The 22707-nt window shown below is 43.2% G+C and overlaps 1 protein-coding gene across 1 annotated transcript in view; it reads right to left on the minus strand.

Moving 5' to 3' along the window:
• Positions 1–22707, minus strand: part of ANO4 (anoctamin 4) — a 169950-nt gene that overhangs the window by 92338 nt on the left and 54905 nt on the right. Inside the window, exons 5-7 of the mRNA XM_023509298.1 lie at positions 16997–17097; positions 13055–13099; positions 2242–2373 (exon numbers count right to left, since the gene is read on the minus strand). Of these exons, the coding sequence (XP_023365066.1) occupies positions 2242–2373; positions 13055–13099; positions 16997–17097 (278 nt within the window). The remainder of the gene's footprint in view (positions 1–2241; positions 2374–13054; positions 13100–16996; positions 17098–22707) is intronic.

The raw sequence follows: 22707 nt of genomic DNA on the forward strand, positions 1-22707 counted from the left end.
AAGTAGCTGGGACTACAGGCGCCCGCCACAACGCCGGGCTATTTTTTGTTGCAGTTTGGCCGGGGCTGGGTTTGAACCCGCCACCCTCGGTATATGGGGCCGGCGCCTTACTCACTGAGCCACAGGCGCCTCCCCATTATGTATTTTCAAATACTTGTGAAAATACGAATCTTGGTTCTACTCCCCAGAAATCCTAATGGATGTCCTGGTGCACTTGACTTTGAGACCAAGTATTGCTCTAAAGCAAGAACATCATAGAACACAACCAGCATGAAGAGAGAGGTGGGAGACACCTTTGAAGTGACACAAAATCCCAGAACATACACCATATATTTCACTGATTTTTCCAGCCATCCATTTTATCCATCCATCATTGCTCTTGGATTGACTTCCACCCTTTGGAGTGAAACAAAACCCCACAGTAGATACCACAAACTTCTTTATTCCTCCATCATTTATCTACCTATACATTTACTCATATATCCATCCATCCATCGACCCATCTATATACCCATTCATCTATCACCCAAACTTTTTGACTCATTTCTGTACTACGCTAGGCATTCTTTCAAGTCGATGAGAAACAGGAGAAATCTGCATGTAAACCAGACTCCAACCCAGAAAAATGTAGGAAATAATTGATTGCCTTAAAAACTTTCAGGATGAACACTATAGATAAGGTGAGGGTTTAAATTAGGACTGGGAACATGTCAGCTTTTGCTTATTCTTAAACAAACACTTTATTTTTCTCTCCAAAAACCACTCATACAATCCTGATCTTTTGAGTTAACATTATGTCCCTCCCAGTTCTTATTTTCTGTGCAGGACTAAACTAAGATTCTGAGCCTAGGCTGTGAGTTTTGCCTTGTCTTCAATGACCCCTTCGAATGTTCACATAATATGGCTGCATTAGCATCAGTCTGGTCCACGGGGATGCGAGGCTTGGCTCTTTCAGAGGCTTATTGAATTGCTTGCCTTGCGTTCGATTGATCTTACTGAGTATAATACATTTTGATGCAGAACATTTGTTTTTGATTTTTTTCTTTTCTCCTTTGCCCTCTAGAGGTCCACAGATTTTAACTGATATTCTGTTGCTAGAACATGCCCCCACCTTGCACTCCCTGAAACTTCTTGACAATGGCCGTTTGGTTTGCTATTTCACAAAATCATCTAAATATTTTTTTAGAAACCTGTCAACTGTTTTCTCTCCTCGGGTAACTCATTTTTCCCAGGCTGCCATTATAGCTGGATCAGGGAGGGTCAGGGATTTGTGAAGACTGGTTGCAAGTGAGGTGGAGCGGGCCTGATCTTGAAGAGCTGTTTCTCTCCTCATTGTTAACAGTCTTTGGCACCCTCTTCTCTCCTCCTGCCCGCCTTGCCATCAGACCATCATTTCTTATCATCTCAGAAGCTTCCGAGTAAATTCTCTTATCACTTTTGCAGTTCCTCACAGGCTCAGTTACTTAGCCAATTTTATTTTTTTTCCTACTCATATGTCAAAAGTGACAAATTACTGTTCTGAGATAGTCTAATAGATGAGTCAGCAAGTGGGCTGCCAGGTGATGTGGCTTCTCCTAGAGCAGTGGTTCTCGACCTTCTGCTCCTAATGCCTCCTAATGCCGCCACCCTTTAATACAGTTTCTCATGTTGTGGTGACCCCCAACCATAAAATTATTTTCATTGCTACCTCATAACTGTAATTTTGTTACTGTTATGAATCGTAATGTAAGTATCTGATATGCAGGATGTATTTTCATTGTTACAAATGGGTCGCGACCGACAGGTTGAGAACCACTGTCTTAGAGCAACTTGGTGAATTACTGAAGAAAAGGGAACTAAGATAAAATAAAAACCAGGAAACAACAAACCCTTTTTTCAAAAGGAAAAGGTGTAGACCACTATCTGCTGTCTAGAGGCAGATGAGCCTGTAGGGGGCTCTGCATATGGTAGGTCAGCAGAGCCACAAGAGTGAAGGAACCTGGGTTTCACCCTGGAGGAACTCATTCATCCACCATGCAGATGAGCCAGCATTGTATCCTAAGCCATGAGAGATAGGGTTTGTTACAGCAGTTAGCTTCCCCTGACTAAAATGAAAGGAATATGAACACTCACAGGACTTTTAGGGGAGAAGGGTAGTATGCTGTTCCTTCCACGCACCAAAGAATCAGAGGCAGGCAAGGTAAGGCTCTATCCCAGCCACACGTCCTTAGTAAGACAGGGGCTTTGACCCGAAACACTCACTGATGGATCCTTTGCTGGCTGAAAGGGGCAGTGTAGCAGTCATTCTCCTCCAGGTCTGGCAGTGTCTCCTTGTCCAACCTCATTGGCTTCTTAGGTAACCATCTCCGAAACCTGCTTATTTGTTTATCGACCCTGTGGTACATGTAAGGCAAAATCAAAGGGTACAGCATGTCAGCATCACCGCAAAACAAAGGAGGGAAGTCTCCACAGAGCCATAATTATACACCACACATTCCAGGCATTCTCATTGCACTCATGTTAATCCTGTTGTATAGGCAGAAAGAAGAGAACTAGAATCCCAGTGCTGTATTGATTTCACCAAGTGGCCTCAATGTTATTTATGAAACAGCAGTCGTGAGTTAGATTTACACTCACATGCCAGTAAATGACCAGGTAGCCATAAGAAGCCTTGAAGGCTCGGGAAAGGAAGCTGATGGTCCCTTAAACAAAACAGTAGAGACCTGGACTTCTCACTTTCTGTTGGTTCTAGAAACTTCATTTTGTGTTTGGGAAAGCTCTGAGGTCAGAGCAGCTAGCTGTAGCTCACTCTGGAGAGGGGGCACTGGTAGCACATCCCAGTGGGTTGAATGTGCACCGAGAGCCCAATGCCACAGTTCACTTCTTGCTCTAACACCTTCACTGAGCAGCTTCTCAGTAGGCAGCAGGATCTCTGGCTTCCACTGTTTTCTTTCTTTTTTTTTTTTCTTTTTTTGATACGGAGCCTCAAGCTGTCCCCCTGGGTAGAGTGCCATGGCATCACGCTCACAGCAACCTCTAACTCCTGGGCTCAAGCGAGTCTCCTGCCTCAGCCTCCCAAGTAGCTGGGACTACAGGCGCCAGCCACAACGCCTGGCCATTTTTTGGTTGCAGCCATCATTGTTGTTGTTTGGCGGGCCCGGGCTGGGGATTCGAACCCACCACCTTAGGTGTATGTGGCTGGCGCCTTAGCCGCTTGAGCCACAGGCACCGAGCCCACTGTTTTCTTTTCAAGCTGACTCTGCGGTTGCCGTGGTGCTGGGGCATCATAGCACACATGTGTCACTCTAGCTAATACACTCAATGAGGCCAAGTCAAGGCAAACAACGACAGCATCCTAAAAGTGGTTTTCAGGCCAGGGTTTCCTAACTGGCTTCATGGAAAGATGAAGGAAGGATGAATTTTCTGTCTGCTTGAGCTGGGACATTCATCTTCTCCTGCTCTTAGACACTGGTGCTCTTGGCTCTAGGGCCTTCAGATTAGAATGAGACCTGTGTCATCTACTTTCCTGGGCCTGCTGCTTATAAACTGCAGATTGTGGGACTTCTCAGCCTCCAGAATCTTATGAGCCAAAGGTGTAAATCATGGACCACAGAATCAGGAGCTCTGATGTCCAAGGGCAGGAAAGATGGATGTCCCAGTTCACACAGAAGCAAATTTGTCCTTCTTCTGCTTGTTGTTCTATTTAGACCCTCAAGGGACTGGATGGTGCCTGTCCACATTGGTGAGAGTCATCGTCTCCTGCTCATTCCACCAAGTCCAATACTAATCTCTCCTGGAAACACCTTCACAGATACACCCAGAACTAATGTTTTATCAGCTCTCTGGGCATCCCTTAGCCTAGCCAAGTTGACACGTAAAATTAACTATCACAGTAAAACTCCTAGCTGATGGCAATATTTTTTACATCCCTAATTGATTCTAAACTGAAAAATATGGGTAATCTGCTCCTTCACTCCTGCTTCATTTCCAGTGTTGACCCAGCCTCACCAGGACACCAGCTCTGCCTGGAGATGGCTGTCCTTTCACAGAACCCTAGTCCCAAACTGGAAAGAATCTCAGAGGTGCTCTAGGTCCCTCCTCTCAGAGAGAAATTCTTCCCCTCCCCACTTCCCCACATAAGTATACTTAAAATACCAAGTGGCCTCAGTGTTATCACAGTGCCTTGCTGAGCTTCAGGAAAGAAGCGTGACCCAGTGGCTGAAAACCTGAACTCTGGGGCTGGAGTACCTAGATTCAGATCCTGGCTCTGTAAATACTAACCGCACAAGCTTGGACTAGTTATTTAACTTTGCTGCACCTCAATTTTCTTATCTGTAAAATGGGCATGCAGATTATACCCAACTCATAGGATTATGATGATGAACTGATTAAAAGATACATCAAATTTTCAGAACAGTGCCTGGTGTACAGTAAATGCCAGCTATTACCATTTTTCTTTTTTTCAAAAATAAGAATTTGAGCAACTGACTTGCCTTTTAACATTTACGTCTTTTCTTGCTTTTCAATTCAAAGTTAATTGTGCTGCCCCAGCATCTCTAGTTTGTGTACATTCAATGACTTAGTCCTTAAATGGACTTAAAAATGAGACTTCCTAGGCTAAGCTGGTGGCCTTCCCTGGGGTTCTTGGCTTGATTTTGCCTGATTGTCTTAAATCTCATTCAAGAAAGAGGACGTTGGCCTAAAGCTTTTTTATAATAGAGCTTTACCTCCCACACATCTCTGGTCTGCAGCACTAATTGGATCACACTTTGCAAAATTCGCATTCCCACAGAATCTAGGCTCTGCGTGCAATGACTATGAATTAAATCCAGCTGGGTACAGTGTTCAGTGTGGACAAAAACAAAGAAAGCTGTAAAAAAAAATCAGGTATACATACTCCATGGGAGTGAAATGGCAGCTTTCAGCAGCCAGCTTGGGGCACCACAATTTAAATAAAAGATGGAGGTGGTGAAGAGAGAGTACAACAGGGTAATGAAAATGATTAATTAATTGAAAAATGAAGAGGGGTAAGAGAAGTGAGAAGGGAGCAAGGGGAGGCTACTTGGCATCGTGCAAAGAAGCTGGGATTCGTAATTGGGCCGCCTAAAGCCCGTCTCCGTTGCTTATCAACTGAGTGACCTTCCATAAGCTACTCACATTTCTGAGTCTTATTTTCCAGGGTTATAAAATGGGGCTAAATAGTCATGATAATCATCACTATCATCATTATTTTATTGACCACATAGGATGGTGAGGAGGATTATAAAACATGGTGAGCATGAAGTGCTCTGGGGAAGCTTCTAGGCAGCAGCAAGGGTTACTGTTAATTTCTTGAGGACCACACAGGACTGATGTGAAAGTGATGGAGAGCGGAGGAACTGGGGGTTTTGAAACACTGTGGCGGGAGAAAGACATTCAGGAATAAAAGCTCTGAGAGGGCTGGGCAGAGGGGTGGAGTGTTTGGACCAGCCTTCCCTGCGGAGCCTGAGAGAAGCAGGTGCACACGGCCAGGGGCATCAGGTCCCATGACACAAGGCTGTCCCTGCAGTGTGCCCTTCACAGTGACAGGAACACTCCAATGTGGCCAGCAGAACTGCCCCCAAAAGATGTCCAGACCCTAACCCCAGAATCTGTGCATATGTTACATCACATGACAAACGGGACTTTGAAGATGTAAATAAGGTTCAGACGTTCAGCAAGGGAGGGCACCCTGGATTACTCAGATGGGCCCAAGTTAACCACAGGAGATCTTTAAAAGCAGAGAACTTTCTCTGGGTTGGAGACAGGAGAGATGCACAGTAGGAGAAGGGTTTGATCTGCCATGGCTGGCTGTGAAGTTGACAGTGCTGGGAGCCGGTGATGAACGCAGCCTACAGAAGCAGAGAAGGCCAATAGCTAGTCAAGAAATAGACCTCTCAGTCTATGATTGGATAAAATGAATTGTACCAGCAACCTGAATGAGCCTGGAAGTACCTTCCCCTCAGTCTCCGGATAACAGCCCAGACCCACCAATATCTTAATTTCAGCCTTGGGAGACCTTGAGCAGAGAAGCCAGCTAAGCCCCCTCTCCCCTGGAATTCCGACTTACAGAATGTGAAATAATATGTGTGTACTGCTTCATGCAGCTGAGTTTGTGGCAACGGATTATGACGGTAACAGGAAACTCATGCATCCTTTAAAATAGTCTTGGTCTGCTCCTCCCCGCAAGACCTGGCCACAGTTAGCCAGACTCCTGTTGTGCTAAGGCCACTGGCCACACGTGGTTCCCACCTCCCAGTGCGAGGCAGCTCTGAGAACGAGAGTCTACGTTGTAGTAAGGAATGAGAGCTCCTCCAGGCTGCTCTTCCACAAACACACTCCTGTCTCCAGACTGTGCCACACTCAGACTTCACTGAGGATCAGCTTCAACCATGCAAAGGAGAAACAGGTAGCCCACAGAGCCACTAGGCTGGAAAGCAAGAGACTCCAGTGGAAGTCTTGATTGTGCCCTCACACATCACTGTGGCCTGGGACAAGCCTTTGATCCCCACTGAGCCTTACTAAGCTCATCACTAAAATGATGATCCGTCGGATGTTCTTGAGATACTGCAGGATGTTGGTAATTTGGATGATAACATTTTGGCCATGTCATGCTAAACGAACATGAGTTCATGAAGACCTTTTCTTTTTACAACACCTAATGGATAAACTTTAGCACATATAACGAGAGACTGGAGTCAGCTGGAAGCAGGTTCACATCGCAGTCATATAGATCTTGCTGGGCAAATAACTAAACCTCTCGGAGCTAACTGTTGATAGCATAAGGCAGTGGTGAGGAAGACATAATGAGTATCAGGAACTTCAAAGTGCCTTGGGGCTGTTCAAAGGGCTCAGTTAAGTGGTGGTTTCTAGGATGAAGAAAACAATGACCATGAACTTTTATGCAGACCTCTTTTCCCAACGGGAATTCAAAAGCTATGACATTCCCTCATAGACTGAGATCTGTGCTCCCGGGTTGCATCTCATACACATCCTTGAACAGGCACTCTTGAAATTTACCTTGCTATATTAAAATCAGGAAAACCTCTAACTAGAAGGCATCCCATTGTTCTCTTTGGAATAGGAGTGGAGCTTACTTAATAATGTCTCCAATCGTAGGGAAAAGGAAATATTGGCTTAGTGATTTAGCATTGATTTTAGCTGGATGTGTTGTTACTTTGTTCCATTTCTGCCATTTACTGAGCAAAAGTCCTCTTACAGACCCACAAGCAAATCAATAAAGGGAAAATGGATCACTCACTTGGGCATTTCTGGCCTTGACTTGTCAAGTAAATATCTGGACCACAGCACGAGTTACTTTAATAGAAAGTTGTTCTGATAATAAGTTCAGGTCCCCCCAAATGCTGGTTCCTGGCAGGTGGAGTTCTAGGAACCTGGGCAGAGCTGGCAATGCTGTTCAAGCAGATGGGCGATGGGTTTGCCACCTTGCCATGGCTTGGCAAGGCGGTCTTGGGAATGGTCTGTTTAGTCTGTTGGGTTCTTGGTCCCCTCAGCTGTGACAGGGAGGTAATCGTACCTACTTTAGGAGAAGTGATGATTCAAAGACCACATGCAAGGGACCTTTGCTCCCAACTTGCTAATCTATCGGGAGGCCATTGTCACCTACCATGGGCAGAGTCCCCCACTGACACAGTGGAGGACGGGTCCTTGCCCTGGAGCCACTAACAACCCAGGAGGCAATGTGCACTAATGGCAACTTAATCAGACAGAATTAAATGAAACAAGCCCACTTCAAAGACACCTGCTTTCCCCCAGATCACAACATCGTAATAAGGGCATCCTGTGTCTAACAGATTCTGTTTTCAGGGACGGCATGCCTAGAGGAAAAATACAGATGAGATTTTCCTTCCTCTCAGTGGAGGCAGCACGCAGCCCTATATTGCTGTAATGAAGCCCCCCCTGCCCCTGGATGGGTAATGGACAACAGGAGGCTTGGATTTCTTTTTCCTTTTCTTAGAGCCAAGTGCCCTGTATTTTTTGCCTCTGCCTGGATAGGAATTAGTGATCTTAGGAAGCTAATGTAATTCTTTTAGGTCACAGGGCTACTATTTGGGGCACAGCCTACATACTTTTACAGGAGTGTCCAAAGGCCTTGGAACATTTACGTGTATGAATTTTTCAAACAGGGATGGAAATATACAAGGCATTTTGTCATTTTGCCTGTGTGCTCACCTGATCAGACTGTGGCTGCACTGAAGGTAGAATGTAACTGGCATTCACCCTGTCAAGCATTGCAAAGGATCAAGACAGGCAGAATGTGCGTGGCAGGGGCGGGGGGTGGGCATGAAGGGAAAGAATGAGCAGAAATAAGACTTCAGCTGAAAGCCACCCGCAAGGATCAGATCTGTTACTTCGTAATCACATCTTTTGCAGACTGTGTTTGTAATATTTTATGAAAGCAAAAACACAGGCAAAAGATGTTGTCATGTTCCCTTTTTTATTGGCTAGGTAATTTATAATGCCTCTAAGCTGGCCCAAAGATAAGAGGCCCAGCAGCATTCAATCGACAGAGTAGAGGGATGAAAAAGAGCATTAATTCCAGAAATGCATGTCTGAACTACAGGCGTGTGCTTTAGGAGACACAGGCGACTTTTCAAAGTACACGTATTGGTGGAAAAACGCTTTCTTTCTCTGGCTGCTCAAAAACTTTACAACTTTTAACGCATTTCTCTTCTTAGGCTATACATTTGTTTCAGGGATGCTTTGATGGGTTGGGGAAACTCAGTTTCATGTATATGGATGAGACAAAAAGCTAAATTAAATATCCATATTTGGCATGACAGGAGAATTTTGGAATATTGGGAGTCAGTGCTTCTTGGAATATTGGGAGTCAGTGCTTCATTAGTGGTGTACTGATGGATGGCCAGTCGTATGTGTCCCCTTCAGATTGGAATGTCAGGGAAGAGAAGAGAGTTAGTGGCAATTTCTTAGAAAATCTGCAACAAACCCTCATCTTGGCCGGGCGCCTATAGCTCAGTGGTTAGGGAGCCAGCCACATGCTCCGGGGCTTGTGGGTTGGAATGCAGCCCAGGCCTACTAAACAAAAATAAATAAATAAATAAAAATAGCCAGGCATTGTGGGGAGCGCCTGTTGTCCCAGCTACTCGGTAGGCTGGGGCAAGAGAATCACGTGAGCCCAAGAGTTGGCGGTTGCTGTGAGCTATGACACCACGGCACTGTACTGAGGGTGACAAAGTGAGACTCTGTCTCAATCAAAAAATAATGATAATAAAAAAAAAAATAAGCCATCTTGTCTTCACTCTTTCCTGGGAACTTCCGTGCTCTCCCCCGACTAAGGTCAGGACTCCTATGCCACTGATTCCCAAATCACCTTCTCCAGCTTCTGCTGCTCTCTTCAACTATTTCCGCCAGTCCCAAAGGGCTCCGGGACACTAACACCTCAAAGACCTGCCATGAGTTGTCATTCAGAATTATTAAAGAAAAAAATCATCATCTTAACCACCACGCCTGTATCTCTTCACGCTCAATTCTTCTTTTCCCTCCAGCGGTATTTCCCCAAAGAGGTGTGTAACCTCTTTATCCCGAACTCTCAATTTCCAAATAGCCTCTAAGTGCTAAGCCTTTTTGTCCATAATTTCACAATTTTTTCCACATACTTTGTCTCTCTGTTCTGCAGACTATTTTTGTTTCATTGATCCAGGGGGGAAGAACTATAATCAAAGAGACAGAGATTATGGTGTATTTCAAAGAAGAAATTTCTCGTAGTCAGAGCTGCCCATGGATGCACCACGGAATTCCCTGTGTCCAGGGATGTTTAGACATCACCAGTTGCCCAGACAGCAGAGTATAAATATCTGATGAGTGGCTGGACTTGATGATATTTAATATCCATCCAACCTTTAGATTCGATAGTTCTTTTTTCAGCATTTTCTTTCAGGCAGTTATTACCTATTCCTCCCCCTCTGTTTGGGCAAACATTTCAGTCCCAAGTCTGGGTCTGACACTTTGGGCAGCTTGGTATTTCTATGCTTCGTTTCTTCCTGACTATCTTTCTCCCCACCCCACATGTGCATGGAGATTCATTTGTTCATTCATTCTACCTACTATGTGCTAGGTTCACCTACTATGTGCTAGATCCTGGAAATGTGAAATCGATTGAGCCATCATTGCCTTAAAATATCATCCAGGGAATAGATACAAAGACTTCTATGTAACAGACGACAGGACAGGGTGATGGGGACATAGAAAAAAAACAGAAAACAGGCACCATTTAACCTGATCAAAAGACCCAATTGTGTGGACTGAGTTTTGAGGACACAATACGCATTATCTTGGTGAAGATGGGAGAGGATTTTTGAGAAGAACCACCACATGCAAAAGCACACAAGCCAAGTGAGCATGAAGTGCTTGAGAACTCCAATATGGATGGGGCAGAGAGTGGTGTGGTGGAAGAGGGTGGGTGAAGACAGTTTAAAAAAGGTCTGTGTTTAAGCTAAGGCTTTCAACTTTATTTTGATCATTCTGGGGTAGCTTCCATGTGACATGATCAGATTTGCTACTTGACTCTCTTCTAATTTGGAAGGGAGTCAAAACAGAGACAGAAAGATAAATGGATGTAAAATTTATCAGAGGTGATCAGAGCTCAGGCAAGGCCATGGCAGTGGGAATGAAGAGCAATGTCTGGGTTCTAGAAATATCATCTGCACCTGCAGAGCTCAGAGACGGACTAGAAGGCGGGGGGGGTGTGTGTGTGTGTGAAACATCCAGAGGGATCCTTAGGTTTTAAGTTATATAAGGAATATAAATAAGGAAATGGCTACTTGGAAGGTAAAATCAGAACAGTTAGTGCACTGGTCACCAAAGGGCAGAAGGAAGAGTAGACAGAAGAGATGCTGAGTTCAAAAACAGAAAGGGAACAGATACAAAGACACAAAGTTGTCTTCATGAGTATTACATAGTAATACCTAATTCATATAATTTATGGACATGTACTATACACATTCTAGGCACTAAACCTCGCATCAGTGCTACAGGGTAGAAATTAGTATCCTCATTTTATAAATGTGGGAAACTCAGACTCAGAGATGTGGAATAACTTGCCCCAAACCATCCAGTATCCACATAGGTTTTATGAGCCCCAAGGACGTGCACTGTCCCACACACACTGACTTCACTGAGCAGGGAAACTTGCACAAGGAGAAGACTTCTCCCCACCTTGCATTTCGTTTGAATGCAGAATATATTTCATTCAGCAGATTGAAACGATCACATGTACAAATGGAAATGTAGAATATAAATGTCTTAACACAATAACTAAGAAAATGACATGAAGGCTATGTTAACCAGTTAGATGAAAGTATTTCAAATTAGAAACAGCACTCTGTACCCCATGATAGTATTAATGTACACAGCCATGATTCAATTAAAAAAACAAATGGTATTTCCACTGTGTCATCAAAGGTGGGAACAGCTTCTCTTCACCTTGTTGGGTTTCTTTTAGGTTTTCCTTGATTTGGGTTTTTGTTCTTTCCTTAATGTGATGGGAAGGTGGAGATGGACTTGCCATGCAGACCAGTGGTTTGCAAAACATGGTGCCAGGACCTGCAGCCCTGGCTGCGGCTGGGAACCTGCTGGAAATGAAACTTCTCTAGCCCCTTTGCAGAGCTACTATATCAGAAACTGTGGGGATGGGGCCTAGAAATCTGCATTTGGACAAGCCTTCCAGGTGATCCTGATGCTGAAGTCTGAGAACTACTAATACAGGGCAGTATTTCGAACCCAAATGCCAAGCCGACTGCTTAATGAAAGCAGGACTGCTGTACAGGGCAACTTTGGGGAAAGATACCTTAGTTTCTTTGCATCAGCATGAAAAATCATCAGTATGAATCTCACACCACACTTTGGTGAATGCCGGTGTATTTAAACCCACCAAAATGCTTATCACCCGCAGAGTGCACAGAACAGTGATTTTCAACATGTGTGCCACGTCACACTGGTATGCCAAGAGACAATCTTAGGTGTGCAGTGATAATTTTTAAAGATCATTAATTATTTTCAAAAGAAGTTCAGAGCGCTGTAAGAATATTCTTTTTTATACTCTGTTCTCTGATCAACATAATTTAAGCATGCCACAGAAGTTTAACTATATAGGTTCGAGTATGCCTTGAGATTAAAAAAAAAGGTTGAAAAACACTGGTATAGAGGGAACCTGAATTCTAAGTCTCATACACCTGAACCAATTATAGGGTTTTTCAGAGAAATGCAATAGTTTCCCAGGTTAACCATCAAATCAGCTCAGGGTGAATGGAAATGCAAGACCAACTACGATTTTAAAATTAGATTTGCCATTGATCACAACTGAGGGGATCACCATCCACACATCTCCCTTATTCCTTAGCTTCTCAGAAAACAAGAAAAAACAAACTTTGGGAGGATACAGAGTATAGTAAACACGTAATCCTCTTCCAGTGGTAATTTTTTTTTTTCAGCAGCAAAGTGGTTAAGAAGGGCTCCTGAGTGAAGTTATACATCTGCATGTTTTATTAACAAAATATTATTAACATAGGAGGGCCCCACCTACGAGAGCCAAGTAGCCAATAGTTTTGGAGAGGGTGACTTCTCTGTATTTTAAGCATTAGAATTGTATACGGCGGGGGGGCGGGGCATAACGTTTGTGTGCAACTTACTATGTTAAACTATTTCAAATCGCACATGAACTTTATGTCCACCTGATCTAGTGGAGGGAAGAATTTGTGGAAAAAACAAAAAAAAACCAAAAAACCCGTCCAAACCAAAGATGGTATGAATGACGGGGGTTGTTGACAATTTAGGCCTGCAGGTGCACGCACGGCATCCTCCCAAGTGTGGAGAAGTCACGGGGAACACTCTGATCGAGGCATTTTCATCTCTGCTTTCCTTTCTCCAGGCTAACCTGAAACAGCTCTTTCTGCCAGGCGCCTGGCAGCCAGTTTTCCCACGTGACAAAAGCCCAGCTTCCCCTGTAGCTCCTTGTCACTGTTGGAGCACACAGGCCGACAGACAGACAAACACTACCCTGACGGAGCGTGATACTAACCTGCTCATGAACTTGTACCGGCGGGGCAGGTAATAGATTTTTCTCCTGGAAGAACAGCAAAAATGAAGCCAGTCGAGAAGAAAACCCATCGTCAGTTACAGTTTGAACTAGCAAGGAAGGAAAGGAGATTGAAGATAGAAGCCTGTAAGAGGTGAAGAAGAAAAAACTAAAAAGAGATTAACAGTGAGAAACGTAGTGGGAACACAGGGCACACGTTCTTGCATCATGAAATCCTATGAAACAGTTTTCATTCTTACTGTTCCCTCTCCTAACTACCACAGGTTTTTTTTTTTTTTTATTGTTGTGCTTTGCCTACAAAACAGGTGCAGGGCGGTTATTTGGAGTGATTGGTATTTGCACAGATTCAGCTGAAGTCAGCTTTTTTCCCCAGGAAAATGCAGAGATAGATTGTGGGTCAACATACATAATTTAACGGACACACTATTATATTTGCTGATACGTATAAATAGTGCTTTAAGTTGACAGAACACTTTTCTCATGATATAGATGAATATTAAAATATATGTATATTTTACAACCAGGAGGGGAAGGATGTTAATTTAGCATCAATACCCAGCTCTGAGTGAACACAGTGGGGCACCGTGCCTAACTATTGGCCCTGGTTATAAGTAAATTAAGAGGGGAAAACCAAGGAATTCTGGGGAAAAAAATTTTCAAAATCAAACTTAAGATTTTGTCATCTTGCTGTCTATCTCTCTTGAAAAAATATTTAAAATGAGAATCCTGGGTGTAGTTTGAATGGAGAGAACACACAGTTGGTAGATGCTTTATTAAAATCCTATCTCTCCATATAACAAGCTTTAACACAGACTGGTAATGAAACTTGGTTTGTGTATATTCTGAACTATTACTGAATGAGTGTACTTTTGGAAAATGGGAAAAATACGAATAAAATTGACAGAGTCTATCAATGCGAATTTTCTAGTTAGGATAATGCACTACAATTTTGCAAAATGTCACCGGGGGGAGAACAGTGTAGATGAGCGATCTCTCTTTATTATATCTTACAACTGCATACGAATTTTAAAAAAGATAATGGGAAGATTATATACTATAAAGTGTTTTGCGTACTTGTAGAAACTTTAAAAAATCCCCACACTTTAGGCAAAAATCCTGAGACAATGAAAAGATTGGTGGTTGCCAGAGGTTTGGGGTGGGGGAGGAAGAATGAGTTCGTAGAGCTCGGGGTATTTTTTAGGACAGTGAAACTATGTATTCGGGGTATTTTTTAGGGCACTGAAACTATTCTGTTATACCATGATGGATACGTGACACGCATTTGTCAAAACCCGTAGAACTGGACAACCAATTGTGAACCCCAAGGTAACCATGGACTTGAGTTAGTAACATTGTATCAATGTTGGTCTGTCCATCATAAAAAACATACCACACTAACTCCAGATATCAATAACAAAGAAATTATGAATTGGGAAAGAGAGGGTAAATTGGAACACTTTACTATCTTCTCATTTTTCTGAAAAGCTAAACATTCTCTAAAAAATAAGGTCTATTAATTATTAAAAAACATACCCAAGGACATATAGACATTTAAAAAGCAGGTTTTATCAGCAATTTCTCATAAGAAACCTATTCCACAATTCCCTTTTAAGCATTACAGGGGTAAGAATCCAAGGAGATTAAACCTGGGGTTCAGAAGCACAGTCTACAGAAAATAAATACTCATAAGATTCTTTGGGGTATTTACATTTAGCCAATATGATGTTTGTACAGTATGTTGAAATGTTATGGCAGGAGAATTCCTCCTTTGGAAACACATGTATATCCTCAGGCTGGAGTTATTTATCTGAAACTGTGGATAAGATAATAGCACAAATTTTCAATACGTCAGGTTGCACCCAGGGGAGCTCCGCTTAGGTGAAATCCGGCCAGTATTAACGAGGCCAATCAGCGTCACACGTTAACAGCATTTTCTCCTAAAATGTCCTACAGGAATTCCTATATCTAAGAAGATTATTGTTCACATTCATTTTCCTGTTATTGTTTAGTTCCCATTCTCTTCATGCGGCACAAAGAGGATACTCATCATGCTTAGAGGCAGCACGTTTCTGCCATGTGACGGGCACGAAGGAGGATTGTCTCCCCCGTGGCCCGGCCCTGCAGATAGGAAGTCTTTGTACGTACTAAGGGAACTTGCTTTGTGTTGATATTGCTCAAGTTTCCACAGTCACTCTGGGTTCTGTCCTACAGATGTGTGTTCTGGCAGAAAATTCTATGAGATGTATACTAAGGAGGGAAAGCCAATTGCTATTCAAGCATATTTTGTAATGTTTTCTTTCATTCTCTTTTGGTTCTTCAGTGTAATTAAAGTGAAGCTATTAATACATATTAGATAGTTAAGAAATAACTTTTTCTTTTTTTTTTTTTTTTTTGAGACAGTTTTTCTCTGTTGCCCAGGCTAGAATGCCATGGCATCAGCCTAGCTCACAGAAACTTCAAACTCTTAGACTCAAGCAATCCTCTTGCCTCAGCTTCCTACGTAGCTGGGACTACAGGCACCTGCCACGACACCCAGCTATTGTCTACTTTTATTTTTTAGTAGAGACGGGGGCTCTCTCTTGCTCAGGCTGGTCTTGAACTCCTGAGCTCACGAGATCCACTTACCTCAGCCTCCCTGAAAGCTAGGATTACAGATGTCAGTCACTGCACCTGGCCTAGTTAATATTAATAAATGGCTTTAGCTAATTATTATAACATTTTCAATGGAAGCCTAATTGATATTCCTTATCTCTCTTAGTAGAGATCTATATGTGTGTGTGTATATACTTTTCCTTTTTAGATTTCCTTTTCACCATTTAAATATAAAAATAAACCGTAACATCAGAACTACGTCTATTTACTTTGAGAATTTTGCCTCCAGTAAAACAGATGCTAGACATCCCAGCCTCTACTTTGGCGTAGTATTAGGACACAAAGGCCAATATACAAAGAAATAAAATGCACTAGGCGGTATGTTACAGGCCTATGAAGGGAAATCACCCTTTTCTAAATGTGCCCCTAGCCCCAGTCTGTCTGTATGAACACAGTTGATTCTTTGTTCCATAACTTTCCACAGCTCATGAAGGGGTACGTTATAGAGTTGGCCCAATTTTCCTCATTCCTGTCATCTGCCTTGGTCTTACTGGCACACACTAAACCAAAGGCCCTCACGTCTTCAGATCCGATTGGATCTGTCCATGGTACTAAATCCCTCCACATCCTTCAGCAGATTCCATCATGGACCCCCACGTACCTTGGCATTTATAATTTAAGGTTTAATACTTTATTTCTACATCGCCAATGGGTTACTTTTCCTTAATCCATGGGGAAAATAAGAATATTAATTGTGAGGGGAAGATAAATCAATCCTTTTGAATAATGAAGGAATACATACAATTATTTTCAATTTCCCTTGGAACAAACGTCAAGAGTCATGTTTGTACAGTATCTGTGCCTTTTCTAAAATTTGAAAATAGGTTTTCTTTTAAATCCCGTTTTCATGACATTTCTTGAACTTGTTTCTATGAGAGTAGATTTTAATGTTTTTCTGGAAGGAACTGGTCAGTCAGGAGCATGAACAGAACCCCCTGGGCCACTGATGCCTGGGGCCTGGCTGCTCAAAGCAGGAATACGTGGGACTTCTAAAAATGGCTCTTTGGAAATAAAAATGCCACTTGGGAGATGCTTCTTTATTATAGGCACTACAAATACCTACCTGCTAAGAACGGAATTAGCCAGAAATTTTTGTAGAAAGGCTTAAAATCGTTATGGGCCATGAAGACTTACTTGCATGTCCTAGAAATGTGAAGGATTTTCTCTTCTAACAGCTTTCCAGTCTGCATTTCAGATTTATTTGTTCCAAGAAAGGAAGACATTAGGTTTATAGTGGAGCAGCAGAGAGTGGGGGAATACATTTCCACCTACCTGAAAGGCATTCTTATATTCATTTGTTCTGCGTATCTTCCAAGGACTTCCCATGGGGCATGCAACTTCACAAAGATAATGTCACTATTTATTACAGAGGACTGAAACAGAAAAAAGAAACTAAATTGAAAAGTATATCCAAGTCTCCTGAGGTTTCAACTGGGGTGGAACTTAGAACGGATGGAGCTGTGTGGAGTTCACGATTCGGGCCATTCCTCAGCCCTAAGCCAGGCCCCGAAGGGCAAACACATTCATTCAACAAATATCCCTCTGTGGGTCGGCACCATGCTTCAGCTGGAGACCCAGCTGTGAGCAAGAGAGGTGTGAGCGACATTTACTTTCTGCAATAAATAAATAATAATAATAAAGTTTATAGGACAGGGATAAATTCAGATAATGAAGTTAACAAAGTAATGGGACAAGAGAAGGGGTTATGTACTACTGTGGACCAGGGCTCAAGGAAAGTCCTCCCTGTGGAGGTGACACGTGAGCTGAGACCTAAAGGAGGCAGCTGGGTAAAGGGTGTGAGTGTTCCAGGTGCAAAGGCCCTGTGCTGGGAAACTGCTCAACCATTTGTGTGAGAGAGAGGAGAGAATAGCTGGGGAGAGAGCAGCAGCAGAAGAGGCTGAGAAGGTGAACAGGAGACGGAGCGCTCAGAGCTTCCCAGGGCATGAAACAGTGACTTAGTCTAGAACACTGGGAAGCCACTTTGATCTGGGTTTTCAAGGATCACTGTGGCAGCTGCACAGGGAATAAATTATAAGGGAGGGTCATGGCAAAAGCAGAGAGAAGGAGAAACGTCCTCAATCACCCAGGCAAACGCAGTGAGTGGGTGGAGGGGGAGTGATCTAAGAGACGTGAGATCTAAGTCCGTGTGGGCATCAGGCCAAGCTCTTTCAAAGGGCGGCATTCTTTGGCCTCGGACCTTTGGGGCTTTTTATCAATACAGAATTTAGGGAAGTAAAACTAGGATGTCATGCTCTGGTAACCACCCAATAGCTTTTGGTCCATGCCTCTGGCCAAAGGGACATGAAGAACCAATTAGGAGATTTCATTTTGGAAGTCACCTCCTGGGGAGAGGCGGGTTGTGGAAGGAGGAGGAAGGACGGTGAGAAAGCAGTGAATCCAACCATTTTAAATCGGTCAAGCGACCGTTTACTTATCCTCATCTTTCTCATACAGGGTGGCTCTGGGCTGCATAGCATTTAAGTTATGTTTTTCTTTTTAATTTGTTTCAGATTTATATGAAGGTACAAATGATTAGGTTACATTATTTACATTTGTCAAATGAAGTTCATTTACGTTTTTACAGTTTAAAACTTGTAAAGTTTAAGAACGTTGACAGATACAGTAGGACTTTGTAGCTAATATTACTAAATACCAGTGCTGTATTCATAACCAGCCAGTTATTTTTTGCACAGATGACAAAAAATGGAAGCTTAATTTGTGGTCCATCTGGGGTAAATTTGCACTTGAAGATGATGTATAATAGTAGCTCCTTTCTCATTTAATTCAGGGTCATTGTGCTTAATGGATACGGACTCATTGAGATGGTATGAAGATCAAACTTGTGTCAGGACAACGTTCCGATTAGGGGCTCTGGTACAATGCTGAATTTCCCATGGGCAGGAGAGCCCGGGCTCATCTCCTAAATGGTGGGGAGCATGGAGCACCCTCTGATATTGGCCTAAAAAATCCAACTTTCTGGTAGTTCAGGAAGTTTTATCTTCAACTAATGCCTTGAGTGGGGGATAAGAAACGTTTCTGTTAGTCGTGGTTGAATCCTCTGCCCCTCGTACACAGAGGGAGGGCATACCCAATATTTGTTGATCTGTAAATATTAGTAAAATGTGGACAGTTCAACCTGGCCCAGGAGAAGGCCTATAAAGTGGGAAGTGACTGCCAGGGAAGTGACTTTTGGAGCTAACACAGCAGGTTACTGCAAATGAGGGACAAACATGGCAGCAATAACTGAAGATGAGAGGACCCGTGCTTTGTCTCTGTAAAAACTGGGTTCTGGTGCAGTGACCTATTACAGGTGGTCCTCCCTGCACAGGTGCTGAGAGCTAAGTAGTCAGGGGGTAGGAGTGAGCTTACAGGCTGCAACGCTGGTACAGAAGACACAGAAACCTGAGACCCACGTCCCCCCCCCCACTATCAGTCTTGCCCTGCTCGTGCCCACAATGCACTGATGCCTTGGGGATTGGAGCTGGTCTCACAGCTTTTCAATTGAGCATTTCTTGGATTTCAGAAAAAGACTGCTGCTTGCTTTTCAATATACAGTACAGTGCTCCAAGTTATAAAGCAGACGAGAGGCCATATTTCCTAAAACGATGTCTTTTTTTGTTTATATCAAGATACACTTTAGAACCTGGCAAGGTCTTCGGGCTTCCTCAGTTGGAAATTTTAATTACGAATAAGGGGACTTCTTTAAATGCATAGAATATCGTGCCATTGTTTTTTCTTTCATCTTTTATGAAAGAAAGAGTAAAAAACTGCTCAACGCAGGAAGACGACTTTTAGGAATGTGATTGATTTACTGAATCAAATCTTGATTTAGAGTGGAACATCATGCTTGTTCTCTTTCTGGATTAACTGAGATTGCTAGTTTTGCAGACAATAAACAAACTAGTGGAAGAATCATCATTTTGGAGATCTCTCATCAATGTATGAAAACATTACAGAGAATATGTTAAAATATTCCACTTCAGGAACGCTTTAAATATTCTGTGTGTGGAAAAGCCACATTCATTATCTGAACAAAGACTGAGCCAACCGAAATTCTGATGTGGAGTCTCAAACCATTTTTTACCTAAAAGCATGCTGTTTTCATTTATTCCACCTGATAAAACTAATTTTTAATTATAACAATGACACCATCACTTTATTATTTATTTTTTGTGCTCTGTAATTGTCAAAGTATTTTTACACGTTGTCTCATTTTGTTCCCACACAAACCTTGAAAGAGAGCTTTTCTTTCTTTTTTTTGAGACAGAATCTCCCTCTGTCCTGGGTAGAGTGCCATGGTGTCATAGCTCACAGCAACCTCAAACTCTTGGGCGTAAGCGATCCTCTTGCCTCAGCCTCCCCAGTAGCTGGGACTACAGGCACCCTCCACAATGCCTGGCTAGTGTCAGAGATAGGGTCTCATTCTTGCTTAGGCTGGTCTCAAACTCTTGAGCTCCAGCAATCCACCTGCCTTGGCCTCCCAGAGTGCCAGGAATACAGGTGAGCCACAGCCACTGCCTCTGCAGTGAGAGAGGTTTTCCTCCTGTTTCTCAGAGGAAGAGAGAGAAACAGGGATAGGGATCTACCCCCAGCCAAAGTAAGTGTTTATTCCCAACAGAGTTGATTCCATACCAGTATCTCTTGACTCTCTAGTGAATTATATCTGCTAGCTTCTGAGATTTAAACAAATCCGTGGCTTTGTACAGGCATTTAAGATGCATTTTCTCTGAATTATGGCTTTCTGGGTTTACACAAATTACTCTTAAAAGAATTTCATATCTTAGAAAACAAAGCAACAGAACAAAAAAGCACTCCACAGCGTAAAGTAAAATTCAGTCACTGATGAACTAAGATGTGATATGAGGCTATTCAAAGTTATTTTGATTATCTCGAGAAAAACTATTAACTGAATTCCCTCGAATGATGATGAATCTACTCGTGAGTCCTGTGCATGTGTGTGTGTCCCTTTTACGACTTAAGAGAAAAAAGTTTAGTGTGTAGGGCTTATAATTAATGTTCAGTTTTTCAAGGAAGAACTAAGAAGGCATTACCTACCGCTTGGTACTGAATGCCTTCTGAACTTCAGCCCTGCAAATAAATGTGGAACAGATGACTGCTAATTATACGGCCCATACATCACTCTTTTCTCTACCGCGGAATGATTACCCTGCTGTTTCTAGACAGGTCTCTCCCCGTCATTAAGTTTTCCTTTCCACATAAATCTAAGGGTGCAAGTGCCAAAGTGAAGAGAAATGAAAATCATTTTCATAAGACAGAGCTGTTTCATTAATATGCTGTGATAAAAAACTCTTAGGTTAGAAGCTTGGGGGAAAAGAAAAATGAACATTTAAGGCCAGGCGTGGTGGCTCATGCCTATAATACTAGCACTCAGGGAGGCCGAAGCAGGTGGACTGCCTGAGCTGAGGAGTTCAAGACCAGCCTGAGAAAGAATGAGACCCTGTCTTTAAAAATAGCTGGGTGCTGTGGTGGGCATCTGTAGTCCCAGCTACTCAGAAGGCTGAGGCAAAAGGATGGCTTGAGCCCAAGAGTTTGAAGTTACTGTGAGCTGCGATGCCGCAAAACTCTACTCAGGGGGACAAAGTGGAGAAATTATTAAGTAGCATGAGAACTACGCGGAGAAGAAATACATAAGATTCACAAAAAACAAAATAAAAAAGAACAAACAAACAAAAAACCTAATCCTTCCTTCTTTCCTTCCACAGGAACATATTGGGCAGCTTCTATGAACCAGATGCCATGAGAGGAGCCAAGAGCAAAGCATTTCAATCAGGGGCACGGTGAGTGTAGCAGTCCAGAGATTATACATGGGCCAAAAGCTGAAAGGCTGGGGTGAGGGATGCCGTAAAGTGTGAGGCGAGGAGAGTTATCTGAGATGGGGCAAGAGGGGAGAGCTGGGAGCTGCCCCTGCTGGGCCAGGTACTATGTGATGAGGCGCTCTGATTTCCTTTCTAAGGTCACTAAGAAGTCACTAGTGGGTAACAGGCAGGGAATCACTTGTCCTAGAGAGTGTGTGCTAAATCTTTTATGGAGAATGGTACAGAGGGAGCACAGGAATGGGAAGTTCTACAAGAAAGTTATTCCAGTAGGCCAGGTGAGACAAGATGGTGGTTAGAACCAGAGAAAAGAGAGAAACGGGCAGACTTGAGACCTAGTAGAGGTAAATTTGAAAAGGTGTGGGATTGATCAAATGAGGAGAGTGACCAAAACATATCTGACATCTAGTGTGCAAGTTATTTTGCCTGGAAACCGGACAGATGGCACTACCCACACCTGGAGGAAGAAGGGCTGGGACCATGCAGTTTGTCCCAAGCTTGTGCAGGTGACAGCGCACCTGGAAATCACAGTGGCCTTTGCAGATGAACCCACCGCATGAATAGTAGGCTAACACTCACTCACCTGTTCATCTGTACCACAACTCTTGCTGAGGGCCTACAACGTGGCAGGGACTATCCTAGATGCTGGAAATACAGCTGAGAACAAAACAGGCCAGATCCCTGCTCCGGCAGAGCTCAAGTTCTGTGGGGGAGACAGCCCCTCAAAGAATAGATAGGGCACGTTTCTGACGGAGTGCTTGGAAGAAGAGTAAAGAGGGTGAAAAAAGAGAAAGCAATGGGCGACGCCTGTGGCTCAAAGGAGCAGGGCGCTGGCCCCATGTACTGGAGGTGGTAGGTTCGAACCCAGCCCTGACCAAAAAAAGAAATGGAAAGCAATGGCGGGAAGGACATGCCATTTTAGATAGATATTGTGGCCAGGAATTTTGATAAGGTGACATTTGAACAGACACCTGAATAAAGTGCTGAGGGAGGCTGTTCTGTAATACAGGGAGAGAACGTTCCAGGCAGCGAGATGAGTAAAAGGCAGAGACCCTGAGGCATAAATATGCTTGATGCTTCAATTTACTGTGCATGAAAGATCACATCAGGTGGTCACTTGCATCTGTTCTGTACTCCCTAGGGAACTAT

This window comes from Otolemur garnettii, unplaced genomic scaffold (genome assembly GCF_000181295.1).
Source record: "Otolemur garnettii isolate 467f Iridium unplaced genomic scaffold, OtoGar3 scaffold00007, whole genome shotgun sequence".
In the NCBI taxonomy this organism is placed as follows: Eukaryota; Metazoa; Chordata; class Mammalia; order Primates; family Galagidae; genus Otolemur; species Otolemur garnettii.